General features: G+C 59.4%; 2 protein-coding genes across 2 annotated transcripts; both read left to right on the top strand.

The window, feature by feature from the left end:
• Positions 1-1,717: 1,717 nt before the first annotated feature.
• On the top strand, positions 1,718-3,963 carry CPLANE2 (ciliogenesis and planar polarity effector complex subunit 2). Its single transcript, XM_056332851.1, has 6 exons — positions 1,718-1,798; positions 2,449-2,573; positions 2,656-2,808; positions 2,895-3,019; positions 3,106-3,245; positions 3,653-3,963. The coding sequence occupies exons 1-6, from the start codon at positions 1,719-1,721 to the stop codon at positions 3,879-3,881; spliced, it is 852 nt and encodes a 283-aa protein (XP_056188826.1). The 5' UTR covers position 1,718; the 3' UTR covers positions 3,882-3,963.
• Positions 3,964-5,370: 1,407 nt separating this feature from the next.
• Positions 5,371-17,244, top strand: EPHA2 (EPH receptor A2). The gene is made up of 17 exons (XM_056332850.1): positions 5,371-5,589; positions 8,392-8,459; positions 9,109-9,772; positions 10,500-10,655; positions 10,757-11,089; positions 11,167-11,291; positions 11,554-11,713; positions 11,812-11,908; positions 12,023-12,078; positions 12,158-12,283; positions 12,374-12,556; positions 13,071-13,132; positions 13,257-13,466; positions 13,550-13,699; positions 13,802-13,995; positions 15,180-15,335; positions 16,498-17,244. Exons 1-17 carry the CDS (start codon positions 5,520-5,522, stop codon positions 16,601-16,603), a joined length of 2,916 nt encoding a protein of 971 aa, XP_056188825.1. The 5' UTR covers positions 5,371-5,519; the 3' UTR covers positions 16,604-17,244.
• The last annotated feature ends 1,756 nt before the right edge of the window (positions 17,245-19,000 follow it).

Below are 19,000 nucleotides of genomic sequence, written 5' to 3'. Positions count from 1 at the left end.
AGCACCTTGTAGCCTGGGAACATGTGGGGGTTTTTTCCAGCCAAACAGATGGATATCGGTAAATTTGAGGATGTGAGCAGCCTCAATAGCAGTAACTGCACCTCATCTTTGCACGTGCCTCCTTCCGCAAAGATTAAAACAAATTAAAATCTGAAGGGATTGGACCTGTGCGTCCTTCTGGGACAACCTCCCTCTTTCCCTTTCCCCTCGAGATGATGGGGGGGGGTGGGACAAATGGGCGGATTCTGCCAGGTTTTGGTCAACAACCTCCAGCACCTGAAAAGCAGGGAACCCTCCCCAAACCGGCAGTGCCATGAAGTGGCCCCTTTTCCCCTCTTGGCTTTCTTCTGCTCTCCCCTCCATCCCCACTGAGCTTTTTGCCGGTCAGAGCCTTAAATCGCATCCCAGCCGCGTGGGGATGGGAAGGGTTTTGCTTTGTCCGCGGCATTTCCACCTCTGTAAATAAATCCCTGGTGAAAACCAACCTCTCCCACTCTAATCCCAATGTATTTGATTTGTCCGAAGGGAAGGCAAAATGCAATTTTTACCCCCAAAAACCTCAGGAGCACCTAGGGTGAGCTATGAAATATTTCTTCTCCGCTTTAAGCTTTGACGCGGGGAAGGCGGTCGGGGCTTTGGCATCGATTCCCTCCTCCCCTTTGCATGTCTTTTGTCATCCACCCCCCAAAAAAAATTAATTAAAAAAAGGGATGGACGGTGGGTTGCCACTGGGGATACATCCTTCTCCTTGCACGGAGCATCCCTGCAGGGGCATTTGGTCCCCAACCCCCCCCCCCCCCCCCCCCCCAATCAGCCCCAGACCTGCTGAGTGGCTGGGGCCAGCCCTCATCCGTCCCAGTCGGCCACAGAAACGCATGTTCTGTGCTCTTAACGATAAATTGATCCCAAATTTTGACACACACACACCCCCCGACACCCCACCCCCCCACCCCGTGAGCCGCTGGTGCTGTGAGCGAGGTGCATCCCACCCCCACTCAGGTGTCCCCCCCACGTCATCGTCCTAGGCTCGGCCGAGCGGAGAAATGAAAAGTGATTTTCGGTGATATTTAAAATCTTGTGTACATTGGGGGGGAGGGGGGGTAGGCGGGGGGATTAATGAGTTCTGCCTCCCTCCATCCTGATGAATTTTTAGCAGTTTAACAAATAAAAAGGAAAAGAAACGGATGGTTGGTCCTTTTGGGGAGGGGGTCGGGGGGTGGAAATGCCATGGAGAGAAACCCCTGCTGTGCCCCCCAAAATTCGGGGATGAAAGGGGAGATGTGGGGGCTTACTGGGTGAAAAAGGGGCAATATTTCCACCACGGGATGTTAGAGCCATCAGTGGAGGTGGAAAAAGGGGGGGGAAAGCTGGGAGGAGGAAGGGGAGGGTTCGGGAAAAGGAGGGTAGTGCTGGAAACTGGGGACCCCAAATCCTGCCGGTGCTGGAGATGAGGGACCCCAAAGCCTGTGGGGCTGGTAACTGGGAGCAGGGACCCCAAATCCTGGCAGGGCTGGAGATGGGGGACCCCATAGCCTGTGGGGCTGGTATCTGGGGACCCCCGAGCCCGTGCGTAGGCTGGATCGGCGGCCCCGTACAGAGCAGCGCTGGGCACAGCTGCGGGCGGGCAGGCGGGGGGGGGTCCCGACCCCATAGGGTAGTGTGGGGCCGGGGATCCCCGCGGCTATAGGGACCCCCCCTCCCCGGGCCACCTCTCGCGCATGCGCCGCAGCAAAGGGGCGGGGCGCCGCGAGGCCACGCCCGGCGCGGTGACGTCACCCCGGGGCGGAAGCGGCCGCAGGTGGGGCGGCGGGGCCGAGCCTTAAAGGGGCCGCGGGGGGGGGACCCGGGGCTGCGTGCAGGGACCTACATGGGGGGGTACAGGGGGCCCGTGGGGGGTGTAGGGGTGCCGAGGGGGGACACAGGGAGCCTGGGGGGGGATGCAGAGACCCTGGGGGGGGGGGTCAGCGACCCTATAGAGAGGTGCGGGGACTCTGGGGGGGGGGGGGGGCACGGAGTGCTGTGGAGGGGTGCAGAGACCCTGGGGGTGTCAAAGGACCCCGTGGGGGGGGCTGAGACCCTTGGGGGGGTAATGGACCCCATGGGGGGCGTTGGGACCCTGGGGGGGAGGGGATAAAGGACCCCCATGGTGAGTCAGAGGACCCCATAGGGGGGTGCTGAGAACCTGGGGGGGGGATTAGGGACCCCATGGGGGGTGCTGGAACCCTGAACCGGGGGGTAAAGGACCCCCATGGCGGGGCAGGGACCCCATGGGGAGGTGCTGAGACCCTGGAGGGGGTGAGGCAGGGACCCCATGGTGGGGCAGGGACCCTGTGATGGGATGCTGGAACCCTGGAGGGTGCGTGCAGCCCGGGGGGGGGGAGGGTCTTAAGGGGCTCCCCCCGCTGCGGGCCGCAGTGACCCCATGGGGCAGGACCCCCCCCCCCGTAGGCCCGCTGTCGGGGGGCTCATGGCGGAGCGGGGGGGCCCGGTGCTGGAGCCCGGCTGGCTCCTCTCCCCCGCCGGCCGCCCTTACCGGGACTCCATCCTCCACAAGAACCGGCGGAGAGTGTTCGGTGAGCACCCCCCTCGCCTCCCCCCTCACCAAATTGGGGTGTCAGCCCCCCCCAAACCCCTCATAACCCCCTTTCTCCCCAGGTCTGCTGGAGCGCCCGGTGCTGCCCCCCCCCTTGGCCGCCCCCACTGTCACCTACAAACTCTTCGTCTCCGGCAAGAGCGGCGTGGGCAAGACGGCCTTGGTGGCCGTGCTGGCGGGGACCCCCGTGCCCCCCACCCACCATGAGACCCTGGGTACGTCTTGGGGGGACACACAGCCCCCCCTCCCGCATGTCCCCTGGGGGTGACAGTGTGTGTGGTGTGCGTGTGTGTGTCCCCAGGCATCGAGGCCACCACGGTGCACTGGCCGGCCAAGCCACGCGCCAGCGGCCGCCCCGTCATCTTCCAGCTGCATTTTTGGGATTGCGGAGACGGAGCGCTGAGAAAATTCGAGCATCTGCTGCCGGTGAGGGGGGGGGGGCATGGGACACACACACACACAGGACACCCCACCCCCCCCTCCCAATGATGGTGGCGTCTCCCCCTCCCCAGGCTTGTAAGGAGGAGGCGGACGCCATCCTCTTCCTCTTCTCCTTCACCGACCGCTCGTCCTTCGAGGAGCTGCCAGCCCTCATGAGCCGGGTCATCGGCCCTGACGAAGAAAACCTCGTTAAGGTGGTCGTCGGCACCAAGTATCCTTCGGGGGGCAGGGGTGTCCCTGGGGGTCCACATCCCCCCCCAGAAGTGGGTTTGCACCCTTATAGTTCCCACCGCTTGGCATCTCGGCGGGCTGAGAACGCGCGCGCATCGTGACACCGATGGGTCAACTGCACCCCCCGAGTTGTAAGGGGGTTCGTACCCCCCCCCGGGGGGGGGTCTGGGTGTTGGTGTCCCCCTTGACAGTGTGTGTCCCCCACAATAAGGGGGTTTGCACCCCCACATCTCACAGCGCTCAGCACCTTGGCAGGCTGAGACCATGCACGCTTCGTGACACCGATGCCTTGGTGCCCCCCACTTATTTGGGGGAGGGGGGGGCTGGGGGGAGATTTGTTTTTTTGGTGTTTACCTTGACCGTGTTCCCCCCCCCGCCGTGACCCAGATTCGACCTGTCCCCGCAGGCAGATGTGACAGAGGGGGATGTGGTGGCCTTCGAGGGGACCTGGGGGCTGCCGGTGCTGCGGGCGGGCAGCGGGCCGGGGCTCGGGGGGGCGGGTGGGGGGCTGGCCCGGGTCGCCCCCCTCCTCGACGCCCTGGTTGAGAGGCTCTGGCGGCGGGACCAGATCGCTGCTGGTGTCGCCCTGGAGGATGAGGGGACCCCCCCGGCCTGAACCCCCGGGGGGTGGGGGGTGGGGAAGGTGCTTTTTGACCCAAATCCATCTTTTTCCCCCAAGAGATGCCTGAGTGCCCTGACTTGTCTGATTTGGGTGCAAGGGGATCGTGGGATTTGGGGTGCTGTGGGATGTGGGGTGCTGTGGGTGCTTTGGGATTTGTGGTGCTTGGAATTTGGGGTGCTTTGGGTGCTGCACGATTTGGGGTGCTGGGAATTTGGGGTGCTGTGGGTGCTGCAGGATTTGGGGTACTTTGGGTGCTGTGGGATGTGGGGTGCTGCAGGATTTGTGGTGCTTGGAATTTGGGGTGCCTTGGGTGCTGCAGGATTTGGGGTGCTTGGAATTCGGGGTGCCGTGGGTGCTGCAGGATTTGGGGTACTTTGGGTGCTGTGGGATGTGGGGTGCTGCAGGATTTGGGGTGCTTGGAATTTGGGGTGCCGTGGGTGCTGTGGGATGTGGGGTGCTGCAGGATTTGGGGTGCCGTGGGTGCTGCAGGATTTGGGGTGCTTGGAATTTGGGGTGCCGTGGGTGCTGCGGGATGTGGGGAGATTTGGGGATTTGGGGTGCTTTGGGTGCTGCGGGATCTGGGGTGCTTGGAATTTGGGGTGCCTTGGGTGCTGCGGGATGTGGGGTGCTTTGGGGATTTGGGATGCTTTGGGTGCTGCAGGTTTTGGGGTGCTTTGGGTGCTGTGGGATTGGGAGTGCTGCAGGATTTGAGGTGCTTCGGATGCTGCAGGGTGTGGGGTGCTGGGAATTTGGGGTGCTGTGGGTGCTGAGGATGGGGTGCTATGGGTGCTGCGGGATTTGGGGTGCTGGGGTGCTGCAGTATCATGCAGATTTGGGGTGCTGGGATGGGGGTGTTGGGGGATTGGGGGTGCTGGGGCCCGATCCAGCCGCCCCGGCCCGCGCCCGGCGCAGCGGAAAAACCACATTATTTTTAGGCCGGAAAAAGCCGATTTCTGGTCCGGCCTTTTTCCGGCCCAGCGGATGCCGGGGCAGGGGTGGGGGGGCCGGCAGCCCCCCCAAACCAGCCCCCCGGGACCCCCATCCCGGAGGACCGGGGCGGGGGGGGGTGGGGCTGGCGGAGGGCTGGCGAGCCAGTTACCCTCCCCCCAGTTACACCACCACCTCCCCCCAGTTACGCCCCCCGGTATCTTAACTGGTGGGTGGGGGGCGTGGCCGGTAGTAGCCCCATGGCGCCGCCCCCTGCTGCCATTGGCTGCCGACCCCCCCGTCCCTTCCCACGCCGCTTCATGAATGAAAGGGGAGGGGGCTGGCGGGGGGGGCTTTAACCCCCTGATGACCGGAGCTGAGGAGGGGGGACACGGTGGTACGGGACCGATCCGGACACCCCACACCCACCCACCCACCCCACCCTGCGCGTGCAGCCCCGTGGGGGGTCCCACCCCCAGCTAGCCCACTCCCGATCCTCAGGCTCGGCCCCGCCCCCCCCCCCCCCCCTCCAGTCCCATACTGGTGTGTACTGGGAGCGGCTCCTGTCCCTTTAAGAGCGGGCGTGGCCGGGTGACATCACAGGGACATGAATGAACAGGAGCGGGGTGCTCAGCCCCACACGCCCCACAGCGCTGGTTGTGCCGCCGGTTGTGGGGTGCACCCCGGCCCCCCAAGCCCCCCGCCATGGCTGGCACCCCCCCAGCCTTCACCCTCCTCTTCCTCACCGCCGTCACCCCCCTGGCAGCCGAAGAAGGTGAGCTCCGCGCTTGGGGGGTGGACACCCCAAAACCCGCTTATTGGGGTGCGGGGGGGGCCGAGAGGTTGGGGGGGCTGGGGATCCCTCAAAATAAAGGATGATGGGGGGGTGCCCCCCCCCCAAAAAAAAGGGGCACCCATGGGTGCGGCGAGCTACGGGGTGCGGGGGGAGTTAAAGAGTTAAGAAAGAGGGGAAAAAAGTTAAGAAAGAGGAAAAAATTTAAGAAAGAGGGAAAAAAGAAAGAGGGAAGAAAGTTTTAAAACTGTGGAAAGTTAGAAAAGCGGGGGGAGAAAGCTAAAAGAGGAGGGAGGGAGGGAGAAAAGGGGGAGCTGGGAAAATAAATAAAATGGGGGGGAAAACCGAAAGTTTTGGGCAACTTTTCCCATGTGGAGCGTCCGACCGGGTCCAGCTGGTTCCCCCCGAAAAGTGGCGTTGGGGCTGGGGGGGTTTAAAGGGAATAAACCCCCAAAAAGGGGGAAATTTCCCCTGAGCGGAGCGTGTGCCACAGCCGGCGCTGGGCCGGGCAGGATCCGGCCCCGAGCTGGGAAACAATGTCAGGAAAACCCCAAAAAGCTGGGAAAAACAAGCGGCGTCCTGGCCTCCACCTCGCAGCCTTCCCCGGCTGGGTTCTGAGCTCACTTTGGAGGGATCGGGGGGAAAAAAAAGGGGGAAAGTCACTTTTTTAATATATACATTTAATTAAAAAAAAAAAAGGTTGCTAAAAATTCTGTCCAAAGGGTTTAATCTGTTGCTTTCGAGGGAAAAAAGGAAGGATCCAGCCCCGACTGTAAATAAATTGGAGGCTGGCGGGGGGATTTGGGATGGAAAATACCTTCCTAAAAAATAAAAATGGGGTAAAAAAAACTAAAATGAGGATTTTTTTTAAGTGCTGGGGGGAAGGTGGAGGTGGGGACCCTCACCCGACCTGCAGGAGTTGGGGCACGTTCCCGAGGTGCCAATTCCCGGGAGGGATCCGTGGGGATTCTTGGGTCGAAAACTGCAAAAAAGGGGGAAGTGTTGGGAGAGTAGCGGGATTGGGGAGGGGGGGTTCTTCCCATTGCTTGGGCAGGGCAAAATCCGGTGGGATGGGGCAGCTGGGGGGTGCTGGGCGCCCTGGCTGGATCCTTGTGCCACTCGGTCTGAGGTTTGGGGGGTCCCTGAGGGTGGGGAGGGGACGAGGGAATGGGACAGGATTAGGATGGGGACGGGATGGGAGTAGGAGGGGGTGGGATTTGGATTCATTTTGGGATTGGGATTCAGAGTAAGACTGGGATGGGGATGGGACTGGGATTGGATTTGGGATGAGATTGGGATTGAGATGAGGATGGGGACAGGATGGCGATGGGATAGGGACAGGATGGCGATGGGCTGGAAAATGCAGTTGGGGACAGGGATAAGGATGCGGCTGGGGATGGGACGGGGATGCAGGTGTGGGGTGCGGTGGTGGTGGTGGTGGCACCAGCAGGGACAGTGCAGGTGGGGACAGTGACAATGGTGCAGGGGCTGCAGGTGGTGGCAGGGACAGTGGCGGGGCTGCAGGTTGGGGTGGAGGTGGTGGTGATGGCCGTGGTGATGGCCATGGTGACGGTGGCGCTGGAGGTGACGAAGGCCGCGGTGATGGCCACGGCCATGCTGCTGGTGGCAGTGGAGATGGTGATGCCGATGGCAATGGCAGGGTGGGTGGAGGTGGCACCGGGGATGGGGGTGCAGATGCCGATGGTGATGGCACCGGAGGTGCTGACAGCACCAGTGGCCCTGGGCATGGGTGCGCCCTTGGGTGCTGCACCCCTTGACTCAACAGCCGCAGCCCCGGGTCTGTCCCCTGACTCGCCCCCGCCATGCCCGGGGGGGGACACCCCACCAGCTCGGCTCACGCGCCAGCCCCCCGCCGGCTTTCCGCTCTCCGGAGGCTCGGGGGGGATTTCCAGCCGCAGGAAAGCTGGGATATCCGCCCCGGCATCCTTCCTGACCCGGGCACGGTGGGGGGGATGACGGAGCCACATGCGTGTGTGTCCCCCAAGCAGGTTCTTGGGGTTCCCCTCCCTAGACTTTACCCTCTTGGGGCATGTCACGAGCTCGCCCGTTCTCAGCCAAGGAGGTTGGCGGGGGGGCATCCATCCTCGAAACTCCCCCACCCCACTGGGACCCATCCTGTGAACCCAGGCGTCCGGGCACATTCCTGGGGGGTGATTCACCAAGGGGGGGGGCACCCGTCAGCACTTCCCTCCCGGCCTCCTCTTCCTCTCCCAGGCGCTGGATCCAGCCACCGCCCTCACGGGCAGCCGGCATGTCCCGGCAGGTCTGCCTGCCCTCGCGCCCTGCAGAGCTCTGCGCGGGTTCCCCTCTTTTGGGGGAAGCCCTGGGGGTCTTCTGGGGGGGTTCCCAGGCGAATCCATTGGGAACGGGGGTCCTGGAGGTATCTGGGGCTCCCGGGAGTGTTTGCAGGTCCTAGGACATCTACGGGGACTGGGTGCATCCGTGGGTCCTGGGGACATCCATGGGTCCTGGATGCATCTGTGGGTCCCAGGGACATCCCATGGGTTGCAATGGCATTTGTGGGTCCCAGGGGTATATACATGGATCCTGGGGGACACCCATGGGTCCCAGAGGCATCTGTGGGTCCCAGGGACATACACATGGCTTGCAGTGGCATTTGTGGGTCCCAGGGATATATACATTGTACCTGGGGGACATCCATGGGTCCCAGGGGTGCATTGGTGGCACCTGCAGGTCCTGGGGCCACCCGTGGGTCCTGGTGGCATCTCTTACCCCGCTAAAGCCCCTCTCCTCTCCCCGCAGTGGTCCTGCTGGACTTCGCCAAGGCGCAGGGGGAGCTGGGCTGGCTGACCCAGCCCTACGGCAAAGGGGTGAGCACTGGGGGACCCGGCGTCCAGCACCACCCCGAGAGCCCACGCTGGGCACTGGGACTTCCATGGGGACAAGGACATCCATGGGGATGGAGACCTCCATGGGGATAGGGATGGAGATGGGGACCCCCATAGGGACAGGGACCTCCGTGGGGATGGGGCCACTCTTGAGGATGGGGGCATCCATTGGGTTGGGGACATATATTGGGATGGGGACACCTGTAGAGATGGACATGGTGACATCCACAGGGTTGAGGACCTCCATGGGGACAGGAACATCCATGGGGAGGGGATCACCCAGAGATGGAAATGGAGAGGGGGACATCCATGGCAATGGAGACCTCCATGGGGATTGGGTTGGGGATGTCCACGTGGATGGGGACGGGCATGGGGACATCCACAGGGTTGGGGACCTCCATGGGGACAGGGACATCCATGGGGATTGGGTTGGGGATATCCATGTAGATGGGGACAGGCACATCCATGGGGACATCCACAGGGTTGGGGACATTCACTGGGATGGGAACCTCCACTGGGATGGGCTTGGGGACCTCCACGGTGACAGGGACATCCACGGGGACCAGGAGCACCGCCCCCCTGCCTCAGTTTCCCCCCCCCCCCCAGCACCCGTTTCTCTCTCGGGGGGCAGTGGGACCTGCTGCAGAACGTGCTGAACGACTCCTTGATCTACATCTACTCGGTGTGCAACGTGCTGGAGGGCGAGCAGGAGAACTGGCTCCGCACCAACTGGATCTACCGCGGTGTGGCCCAACGCATCTTCATCGAACTCCAATTCACCGTCCGCGACTGCAACAGCTTCCCCACCGCTGGCGGCGGCTCCTGCAAGGAGACCTTCAACCTCTACTATGCCGAATCCGACGTGGATTACGGCACCAACTTCCAGAAGAGACAGTTCAAGAAGATCGACACCATCGCGCCGGATGAAATCACCGTCCAGGATGATTTTGCTTCCCGGAATGTTAAACTCAACGTTGAGGTCCGATCGGTGGGACCTCTCCGTCGGAAAGGTTTCTACTTGGCTTTCCAGGATTTGGGAGCGTGCGTGGCGTTGCTTTCCGTTCGGATTTATTACAAGAGGTGCCCGGCTGTTTTACGGGGGATGGCTCGCTTCCCCGAGACGGTGGCCGGCGTCGACTCGCAGACCTTGGCCGAGGTGCGGGGAAGGTGCGTGGAGGAGGCGGTGGCCGAGCAGGCGCCTGCGCTGCACTGCAACGCTGACGGCGAGTGGCTGGTGCCCATCGGGGAGTGCCTGTGCCGCGCTGGCTATGAGAAAGCGGGAGAGACTTGCCAAGGTAAGGTGAAGTGGGATGGAGGGGCTGAGGAGCCATGGAGCGGGGGGGGGATGTACCGGCTCGATGCGTGCCAGGGGGTAGAAGGCGAGGGGGGGGCAGAGAAATGGGCTGTTGGTCCCAAAATTCCCCATCCTGCATCCTCAACCCGGAACATCACTAGTGCAGCGAGTGCAGCAGGGCTCAGCCAGGAGGGGGGTGGGCGGGGGGGGGGGTGTCCCAGTAATAATAGAAGCTGCAAAAATAAGGTGAAATACCCTAAAATCCCCACTCTGGGTCGGAAAAATGGGCTGTTGGCCCCAAAATTCCCTATCCTGGATCCTCGACCTGGAGCATCACTAGTGCAGTGAGCGTGGCAGGGCTCAGCCGGGAGGGGGGTGGGCTGGGCGGGTCCCAGTAGTAAAGAAGCTGCAAAAATAAGGTGAAATACCCTAAAATCCCCATTCTGGGTCGGAAAAATGGGCTGTTGGCCCCAAAATTCCCCATCCTGGATCCTCGCCCCAGAGCATCATTAGTGCAGCGAGTGCAGCAGGGCTCAGCCGGGAGGGGAGTGGGCTGGGGGGGTCCCAATAATAAAGAAGCTACAAAATAAGGTGAAATACCCTAAAATCCCCACTCTGCGTGCTTGGGAGGGTGATGCACCCCAAAACCCGTCTGGGTGAGGATGCTGTGAGTGGGGAGGGGGACTTGGGGGTCTCACCGGTGTCACTGTGTGTGTCTCCCCTCCCAGCTTGCCCCCCCGGCTCCTTCAAGGCCACCGTGTCCCCCGAGGGCTGCCAGCCCTGCCCGCCCCACACCCTGCCCTCCCCTGCTGCCGCCGCCACCTGCCCCTGCCAGGACGGCTTCTTCCGCGCCCCCACCGACCCCCCCGCCGACCCCTGCACCCGTAAGTGACCTTTTTTTTGGGGGGAGTGGGGGGAAACTGAGGCACGGTGTGGCCATCCCTCCCCCTGACCTCCCCTCCCTGCTCTCTGTCCCCCCTCCCAGGTCCCCCCTCGCCCCCCCAAGGTGTCACAGCTGTGGGGCTGGGGGCCACGGTGCAGCTGCGTTGGTCCCCCCCTGCTGACCCCGGCGGCCGTAGGGATGTCACCTACAGCGTCACCTGTGAGCAGTGCTGGCCGGAGAGCGGGGAGTGCCGTCCCTGCGACGGGGGGCTCCGCTATTCGCAGCCCCCCCGGGGGTTGACGGGGACGGGGGTCACCGTCACCGACCTGGAGCCACATGTCAACTACACCTTCACCGTCGAAGCCCAGAATGGCGTGTCACCCTACAGCCACCACCGTAGTGTAGCCACCACCACCATCAGCGTCAACCAGACGGGTAAGGGGCCACCAGCATCTCCCACATCTTCCCTCCATCGTGGGGACACCTCCCTGATGTCACTGTCCCCACGGCAGAGCCACCTCGGGTGACATCGGTGAGCCTGGATGGACGGACGGCCACCAGCTTGGTCCTCTCCTGGACGGTGCCACCGCGGCAGCAGAGTCGGGTCTGGAAGTACGAGGTCACCTACAGCAAGAAGGTCTGTCCTGTGTCACAGCTTCAGCCCACCACCCCTAAATCCATCATCCCCATCCTTGTGTGTCCTCTCTGTCCATGTCACCTCCATCCTTACCCCCATCCATGTCACCTCCATCCTTACCCCCATCCGTGTCACCTCCATCCTTACCCACACCTGTGTCACCTCTCCATCTGTGTCACCTCTCCATCCCTGTCACCTCCATCCTCACCCCATCCATCTGCGTCACCTCCACCCCTGTCACCCCCGTCCCCCGTGTCCCCAGGTGGATGAGAACAGCTACTCAGTGCTGCGCTGCGAGGGCACCTCCGTCACCCTCCCCAAGTTGTCCCCTGCCACCGCCTACGTGGTGCGGGTCCAGGCGCTCACCCCGGACGGCCACGGTGCCTACAGCCCCCAGCACGAGTTCGAGACCCTGCCCGAGGGTGAGGATCTCGGGGTGGGGGGGGGGGGCAGGATTGTGGGGTGCAGGGTCCAGGGTGTGCATGGTTCACCCCAACTCCCCCCCAAACTGTCCCTGCAGGCACCGAGGCCATGGCATCCACCGCTGTCATCAGCGGCTCCGTCGCCGGTGTCATCTTTGTAGTCCTCCTCTTGGCCATTCTCTACATCCTCCGGCGGTAAAGTGATAAAAAAAACCCAACCCTCCCCAAAGAAACCCCAAAATACCATTTTTTCCACCACAAGGATGAGTGAGGGGTAATTTTTGGGGGCAAAATGCTGCTTTTTTGCAGGAGGAGGAGGTCACGGCCACGCCAGTCTGCCGAGGATGTCTACTTCTCCAAGTCAGGTGAGCAATGGGACAGTGGGGTCAACAGGGATGGGTGGGGGGTGACATGGGTTCTGACCCCCCCCCCATCACCCCGCAGACCAGCTGAAGCCCCTCAAGACCTACGTTGACCCACACACCTACGAAGACCCCAACCAAGCCATGCTCAAGTTCACCACCGAGATCCCTCCATCTTCCATCACCCGCCAGAAGGTCATCGGCGCTGGTAGGTCATTGGGTGGCTTTGTCACCCCAAAGACACCCTAAAGTTGAACCAGGATGGGGGGGGTTAAACGTCCCCCCTCCCTCCGAGCAGGTGAATTTGGGGAGGTCTACAAGGGCACCCTGAAGCGTGGTAAGAAGGAGGTGCCGGTGGCCATCAAGACCTTGAAGGTGGGCTACACGGAGAAGCAACGGGTGGACTTCTTGAGCGAAGCGACCATCATGGGCCAGTTCTGCCACCACAACATCATCCGCCTGGAAGGGGTCGTCTCCAAGTGTGAGTCTCGTGTGTGTCCCCCAACCCCCCCTCCCAAGTTTCCCTTGAAAACACCCCAAAAACCACTATATAAAAATATGGTGTTTTGAGCAACAAGGTTTTGAGGGGGTTGGGGGTTTTGGAGGCTTTTCTGGGGGGGCATTGTGCTTTTGGGGGGCGGACACTTGGGGGTTTGTGGGTTTCTATTTTGAGGGGGTGTTTGTTTTGTTGGGGGGGTGGGGGTTTTAGGGTTTTCTTGGGGGAGGTGTGAGGTTTTTTGGGGGTGCTTGTGGGATTTTGGGGGCTGTGGGGGGGTTCAGAAGTTTTGGGGTTGAGCTTTTGGGGAGTTGGGGGGTGGGGTTTTTTTTAGTTTTTGGGGGCAGGGCTGGTTTTTTGGGGGGAGTTGGGGATTTTGGAGGGGGTTGGGTGTTTTGGGGGTTTTTGTTTTGGAGGGGTTGGGTTTTGGGGGGGGGGGGGATTTGGGGGAGGGGTTTTACCCATTTTGAGTCTTTTTCTTTATTATGATTTCATACAGACAAACCCTTCATGATCATCACGGAGTACATGGAGAACGGCGCGCTGGATAAATTCCTGCGGGTAGGTGAAGCGTGGTGGCAACATCCCCTCCGGGCAAAGATTACCGGGTGGTGGAACCACCAAAACTCATCGCGGGAGGTGGGATGAGAGGTGGATTCGAGGCTGGATTCTCCCCTTTCCCCAGGAAAAACAGGGGGAATTCGGCGTCATCCAGCTGGTGGGGATGTTGCGGGGCATCGCCGCCGGCATGAAGTACTTGGCCAACATGAATTACGTCCACCGGGATCTGGCCGCCCGGAATATCTTGGTGAACAGCAACCTGGTGTGCAAAGTGTCCGATTTTGGGCTTTCACGGGTGTTGGAAGACGACCCCGAAGCCACCTACACCACCAGCGTAAGTGCCACCAAGGGCTGGGCTGGCTTGGCCGCGGTAGGGGGGGGTTGGGGGGTGCAGGGTTGACCCCGACGTTGCCGTAGGGGGGGAAGATCCCCATCCGCTGGACGGCGCCCGAAGCCATCTCCTACCGCAAGTTCACCTCTGCCAGCGACGTCTGGAGCTACGGCATCGTCATGTGGGAGGTGATGTCCTACGGCGAGCGCCCATACTGGGAGCTCTCAAACCACGAGGTGAGCACCCCCTCCTCCAACACTGATTTTGGCGAGGGGGGGCTTGTTAAACAGCCAGCTTTTTGGGAGGGGACGCACCACTCAACCTCCTTCTCCTGGTAGGTGATGAAGGCCATCAACGAGGGCTTCCGCCTGCCGGCGCCCCTGGATTGTCCCTCTGCCATCTACCAGCTGATGATGCAGTGCTGGCAGCAGGAGCGCAGCCGGCGCCCCAGGTTTGCCGATATCGTCAGCATCCTCGACAAGCTCATCCGCGCCCCCGACTCCCTTAAGGCGCTGGCAGACTTCGACCCCCGGTGAGCACCGAGAGCTGGCCCGGGGCGAGGAGGGGGGGCGAAGAGGGGGGAGGAAAGGGGGGTGCAGGTTGCACTGTCGCACCCTTGCATGCTCCTGTGCGCCTTGGCAGGTTTTGGAGCGCTGCAGGGGGGTTTCACATTGCTTTTTGCAGGTTTGCACTCTTGCACTGGGTTCTGCATCTTGGCGTTCTTGCGTTGCTCTGTGCATCTCCGCATTTTTGTGTTTGGGTTTTGCACCTCTGCATTCTTGCGTCGCTTTTTGCACCTCTGCATTCTTGCGTCGCTTTTTGCACCTTTGCATCCTTGCGTCGCTTTTTCTAGCTCTGCGTTTCTGCATTGCTTTTTGCAACTTTGCATTCCTGCGTGCTCTTTTGCATCGTGGCATTCCTGCACTCCTTTTTGGGTCTCGGCATTTTTGCACTGGTTTTGCATTCTTGCATTGGGTCTTGCATCTCTGCATGGTGGCGCGTTTCTTTGCATCTGTGCTTTGTAATTTTTTTATTTTGTAGTTTTATATTCCTGCATTCTTTTCTAGACCTTTGCTCTTTGTAATTGATTTTGCAGCTTTTCATTGTGGTTTTTTTCTGCTTTTTTGCATCTGTGCATTTTCGCTTTTTTTCCCCCTTTGGCATTTTTGCATTGTTTCTTGCTTTTTTAGTGTTCTTGCCTCATTTTTTGCATTTCCACTTTTTCCATTACTCTTCGCATCTTCACCTTTCTGCCTTCTTTTTTACATCTGGGCACTTTTGCATCACCTCTCACTTTTTTTGCACTGTTTGCGTTATACTTTTGCTTTCCAGCATTCCGTTTTGCATTGAGCTGTTGCCTTTTTGCATCTTGGCATTGGGGCATTGCTTGGTGTATTTCTGCATCTTGACATTTAGGTGTTGCTTTTTTGCATTTGTGCTTTTTAATTTTTGCATTCTCCATTGCTGCATCATTTTTGCATCGTTCCATTTCTGCATAAATTTTTTGCATCGTTCTGTTTCTGCATTATTTTTGCATCCTGCCACTTTTGCATCATTTTCCCCCTCCTGTCGTTTCTGCACCCCCCCTTTTTTTTTTTTTTTTTTTTTGCATCTTCCCCCTTCTGCATTATTTTTTGGTGTCCTTCCATTTTCACATTGTTTTTGCACCCTCCCACTTCTGCACCATTTCTGCACCCCCCGTTCCCACCCCGCCAGGGTCTCCATCCGCCTGCCCAGCACCAGTGGCTCAGAGGGAGTCCCCTTCCGCTCCGTCCCCGAGTGGCTGGAGTCCATTAGGATGCCCCAGTACACGGAGCACTTCATGGCCTCGGGCTACAGCACCATCGAGAAGGTCCTGCAGATGACCAGCGAGTGAGTCCACATCCCCGTGGTATCCCCATACTGTCCCCATGATGTCCCTGTGGTGTCCCCATACTGTCCCCATAGCATCCTCATACTATGTCCTTGGTGTCCTCGTACTGTCCCCATGGTGTCCTCATAGTGTCCCTGAGGTGTCCCCATCCCATACTCACAGTGTCCTCATGCTATATCCATGGTGTCCCTATGGCATCCTCATACTAGATCCATGGTGTCCCCCTACCGCATCCATGGTGTCCCCATACCATCCCCATGGATCCTCGTACTAGATCCATGGTGTCCCCTACTGCATCCATGGTGTCCCCATGGTGTCCCTATGGATCCTCATACTAGGTCCATGGTCCCCCCTACTGCATCCATGGTGTCCGTGTGGTGTCCCCATGGATCCTCATACTAGGTCCATGGTCCCCCCTGCTGCATCCATGGTGTCCCTGTGGTGTCCCCTTGGTGTCCCTATGGATCCTCATACTAGATCCATGGTGTCCCTGTGGTGTCTGTGTCCCCATGGTGTCCCTATGGATCCTCATACTAGATCCATGGTGTCCCCCTACTGCATCCATGGTGTCCCTATGGATCCTCATACTAGATCCATGGTGTCCCCCTACTGCATCCATGGTGTCCCTATGGATCCTCATACTAGATCCATGGTGTCCCCCTACTGCATCCATGGTGTCCCTATGGATCCTCATACTAGATCCATGGTGTCCCCCTACTGCATCCATGGTGTCCCTATGGATCCTCATACTAGATCCATGGTGTCCCCCTACTGCATCCATGGTGTCCCTATGGATCCTCATACTAGATCCATGGTGTCCCTGTGGTGTCCCTATGACATCCTCATTCTAGATCCATGGTGTCCCCCTACTGCATCCATGGTGTCCCCGTGGTGTCCCTGTGGTGTGTCCCCATGCTGTCCCCTCTGGCTGCCACCCAGGGACAGGGACAGGAATCCACATCCCGCGGATGGCCCGAGGGACCCGTTCCCTCTAGGATCCGCCCAGAGATGCAGAGCCGTGTCCATCCAGCTGTCCCCAGCAGTGGGGCTGTTGGGGGGACACGAGCCCCAAAACGGGGCGGGGGGGGACACGCCCACGGCTCTTCCCACCCCAATAACCATCATTATTTATTTGCTTCCTCCCCCCACCCTTATCCCCAGCGACATCAAGAAAATCGGGGTGCGCCTGCCGGGGCACCAGAAGCGCATCGCCTACAGCCTGCTGGGGCTGCAGGAGCAGCTCGGGGCCGGGGGGGTCCCCATTTAACCCCCCCCCCAATACTTGAAAGCAACCAAATGAAGACACACACACCCCTCCTCCTCCCCGAGGGGTTTATTTATTATTTCTATTATTATTTTGGTTTTTTTATAGTATTATTATTATTATCATCCCCGGGGTTGGGGATTGAAACAGGTGTCACCCCCCATCCTCCCCCCTCCCCCCCCCCCAAAAAAAAATGCCAAAAATTAAATTTCAAGCTCTTTGGGGGCTGGGCGAGGTGTTTTGGGGGGTTCCTCTTTTTTTTCTACATTTCAAGAAAAAAAACAAGGGCTCAGCCCCCACACTGGCTTATTTTTGCTTTTTTCTCCCTATTTATTCCTCTCCCACCGGGTTTTTGGGTGGGTTGTTTTTTTTTCTCCCCCTTTAACGCTGATCTGCCAGTGTTACCTTTTCCTTTTGTTTTTTAACCTAATTTATTCTATTTTTATATATTTATTGCAAGGAAGCAAAGGTCATGTCAGATTTTTGAGAGCAAAAAGGGGGATTTTTTTTTTTAAAAAAAAAAAAAAAAACCAACAAAAAACCCGGATCCCCATTCCTGTCGTCCCCCTCCTTTTCATTTATTTTCAGGGGCTTGGGGGATTTTTGTGGGGTTTTGATTAAAATAAAATTGTGGTTTTTCTGTTTTCTAAAATACTGTCATTTCCCACTGGCTCACTGGGACCACAGGAATTGGGGGGGGCAGAGAGATGGGGGCTTTTCCTCATTTTAGGGGTCTTTTAAGGGGTTTTAAAGGATTTTAAAGGAGTTTTTAAGAAGTTCAGAGGGATTTTAAGAATTTTTGAAGGGGGTTTGAGGAGGGGGTTTTAGGGGTCTTAAGGAGTTTAAAGGATTTTTAAAGGTTTTCAGGGGGTTCAAGGCAGATTTTAAGGGTTTTTCAGGATTTTTTAAGGGGGTTTTAGGGGTTTTTAAGGGTTTAGGTTGGTTCTGTTTTTAAGGGAGGTTTAAGGGGATTTATGGGAGGTTTTAGGAGGGTTTGGGGTTTTAAGGTGTTGTAAGGAGTTTTTTAAAGGGGTTTTAAAAGCATTTTTAAGGGGGTTTGAGGGTGGGGTTTTAAAGGGGTTTAAGGGGGGTTTAAGGGGTTTGGGGGGTGTTAGAGGTTTTTTTAAGGGGTTATCAGGGTGTTTAAGAGGAGTTTAAGGGGTTGTAGTCAGCTCGAGGAGCATTTCCCACCCAGGGCCGATTCTCCTGGGCGAAATCCAGGAGGAATTTGGCCTTTTTACCACCCGCCCCTCGCCCATGCCAAACCCCACCGGTGGCAGCAGGGCCGGCTGCCCGGGGCCTGCAAAGAACGGGGTGGAAAAAAGCCGGAAAAAGGGTTTGCTGGTGGTTGATTTTCCCAAAACCATCAAAAAGGAGGGGGTGGGGTGTTAGGGGGGACCAGCGTCTTGCTGCGGAAGCTGCCGTTTGGGTGGGTTTCACCTGCTTTGGGGCGTTCGGGCTGCGGATGCTCCATGCGTGTCGTGAGTTTGCTGGGCTCGGTCCCGGCTCAAAGTCCAGCAGCGGGGGGGGGGACACCCCGGATTTGGGGGTGCGGCAGCGCCTTATCTGTTTGCCTATGGCAGGGCCAGGTAAGGATGATGGGGAAACTGAGGCACCGGGCCTTTGAGGTGCCCCCCCCCCCCCCCCATGCCTGGCTCGGTTTCGGTGAAACCGTGAGAGCAGGGGTGGGGTGATGGGCAGGGGTGGGGGCATCACCCATGGGTGCTGTGGTCGCCATGCCCCACTGAGCATCTTTCCCAAGTGATCCCATCATGCTGTGAGCACCCTCACCCCACCGGGCATCCTCCATGGGTGCTGTGGACCCCCTCCCTGTGGTCCCCTCACCCCACCAGGCATCCTCCATGGGTGCCGTGGACCCTGTACCCCACTGAGCATCCTTCCCAAGTGACATGGGTGCTGTGGTCCCCACTGAACACCTTCTGTAGATGCCATGGACCCCTCCCCATGGTCCGCTCACCCTGCTGAGCACCCACCATGGGCAGTATGGGTGCTGTGGTACCCCTACCCCACTGAGCATCCTTTCCAAGTGATCCCATCACCCTGTGAGCACCTTCGTCCCACTGAGCATCCTTCATGGGTGCTGTGGACCCCCTCCCCGTGGTCCCCTCACCCCACCAGGCACCCTCCATGGGTGCTGTGGTCCCCGTACCCCACTGAGCATCCTTCCCAAGGGACATGGGTGCTGTGGTCCCATCACCCTACGAGCACCCTCATCCCACCAGGCACTCTCCATGGGTGCTGTGCCCCCCCTCCCTGTGGTCCCCTCACCCCACTGAGCATCCTCCGTGGGGCACATGGGTGCTGCAGCCCAGCTCTGCTCCCAGCAGCCTCACTCCACCCCAGCCCCCACCCTGGCACCCATCCCAGCGCCCGCCCTGC

This window comes from Falco biarmicus, chromosome 3 (assembly GCF_023638135.1).
Source record: "Falco biarmicus isolate bFalBia1 chromosome 3, bFalBia1.pri, whole genome shotgun sequence".
Lineage (NCBI taxonomy): Eukaryota > Metazoa > Chordata > Aves > Falconiformes > Falconidae > Falco > Falco biarmicus.
This window is presented reverse-complemented; position numbering and strand designations above follow the sequence as displayed.

Excerpts from the sequence above, each read along its gene's own strand:
- CPLANE2 (XM_056332851.1), top strand. The coding sequence starts at position 1,719 with ATGCGCCGCAGCAAAGGGGCGGGGCGCCGCGAGGCCACGCCCGGCGCG. Across the intron at positions 2,574-2,655 it reads GAACCGGCGGAGAGTGTTCG|GTCTGCTGGAGCGCCCGGTG; the intron begins GTGAGCACCCCC and ends CTTTCTCCCCAG. Across the intron at positions 2,809-2,894 it reads CACCCACCATGAGACCCTGG|GCATCGAGGCCACCACGGTG; the intron begins GTACGTCTTGGG and ends GTGTGTCCCCAG.
- EPHA2 (XM_056332850.1), top strand. The coding sequence starts at position 5,520 with ATGGCTGGCACCCCCCCAGCCTTCACCCTCCTCTTCCTCACCGCCGTC. Across the intron at positions 8,460-9,108 it reads CCCAGCCCTACGGCAAAGGG|TGGGACCTGCTGCAGAACGT; the intron begins GTGAGCACTGGG and ends CTCGGGGGGCAG. Across the intron at positions 15,336-16,497 it reads GTCCTGCAGATGACCAGCGA|CGACATCAAGAAAATCGGGG; the intron begins GTGAGTCCACAT and ends CCTTATCCCCAG.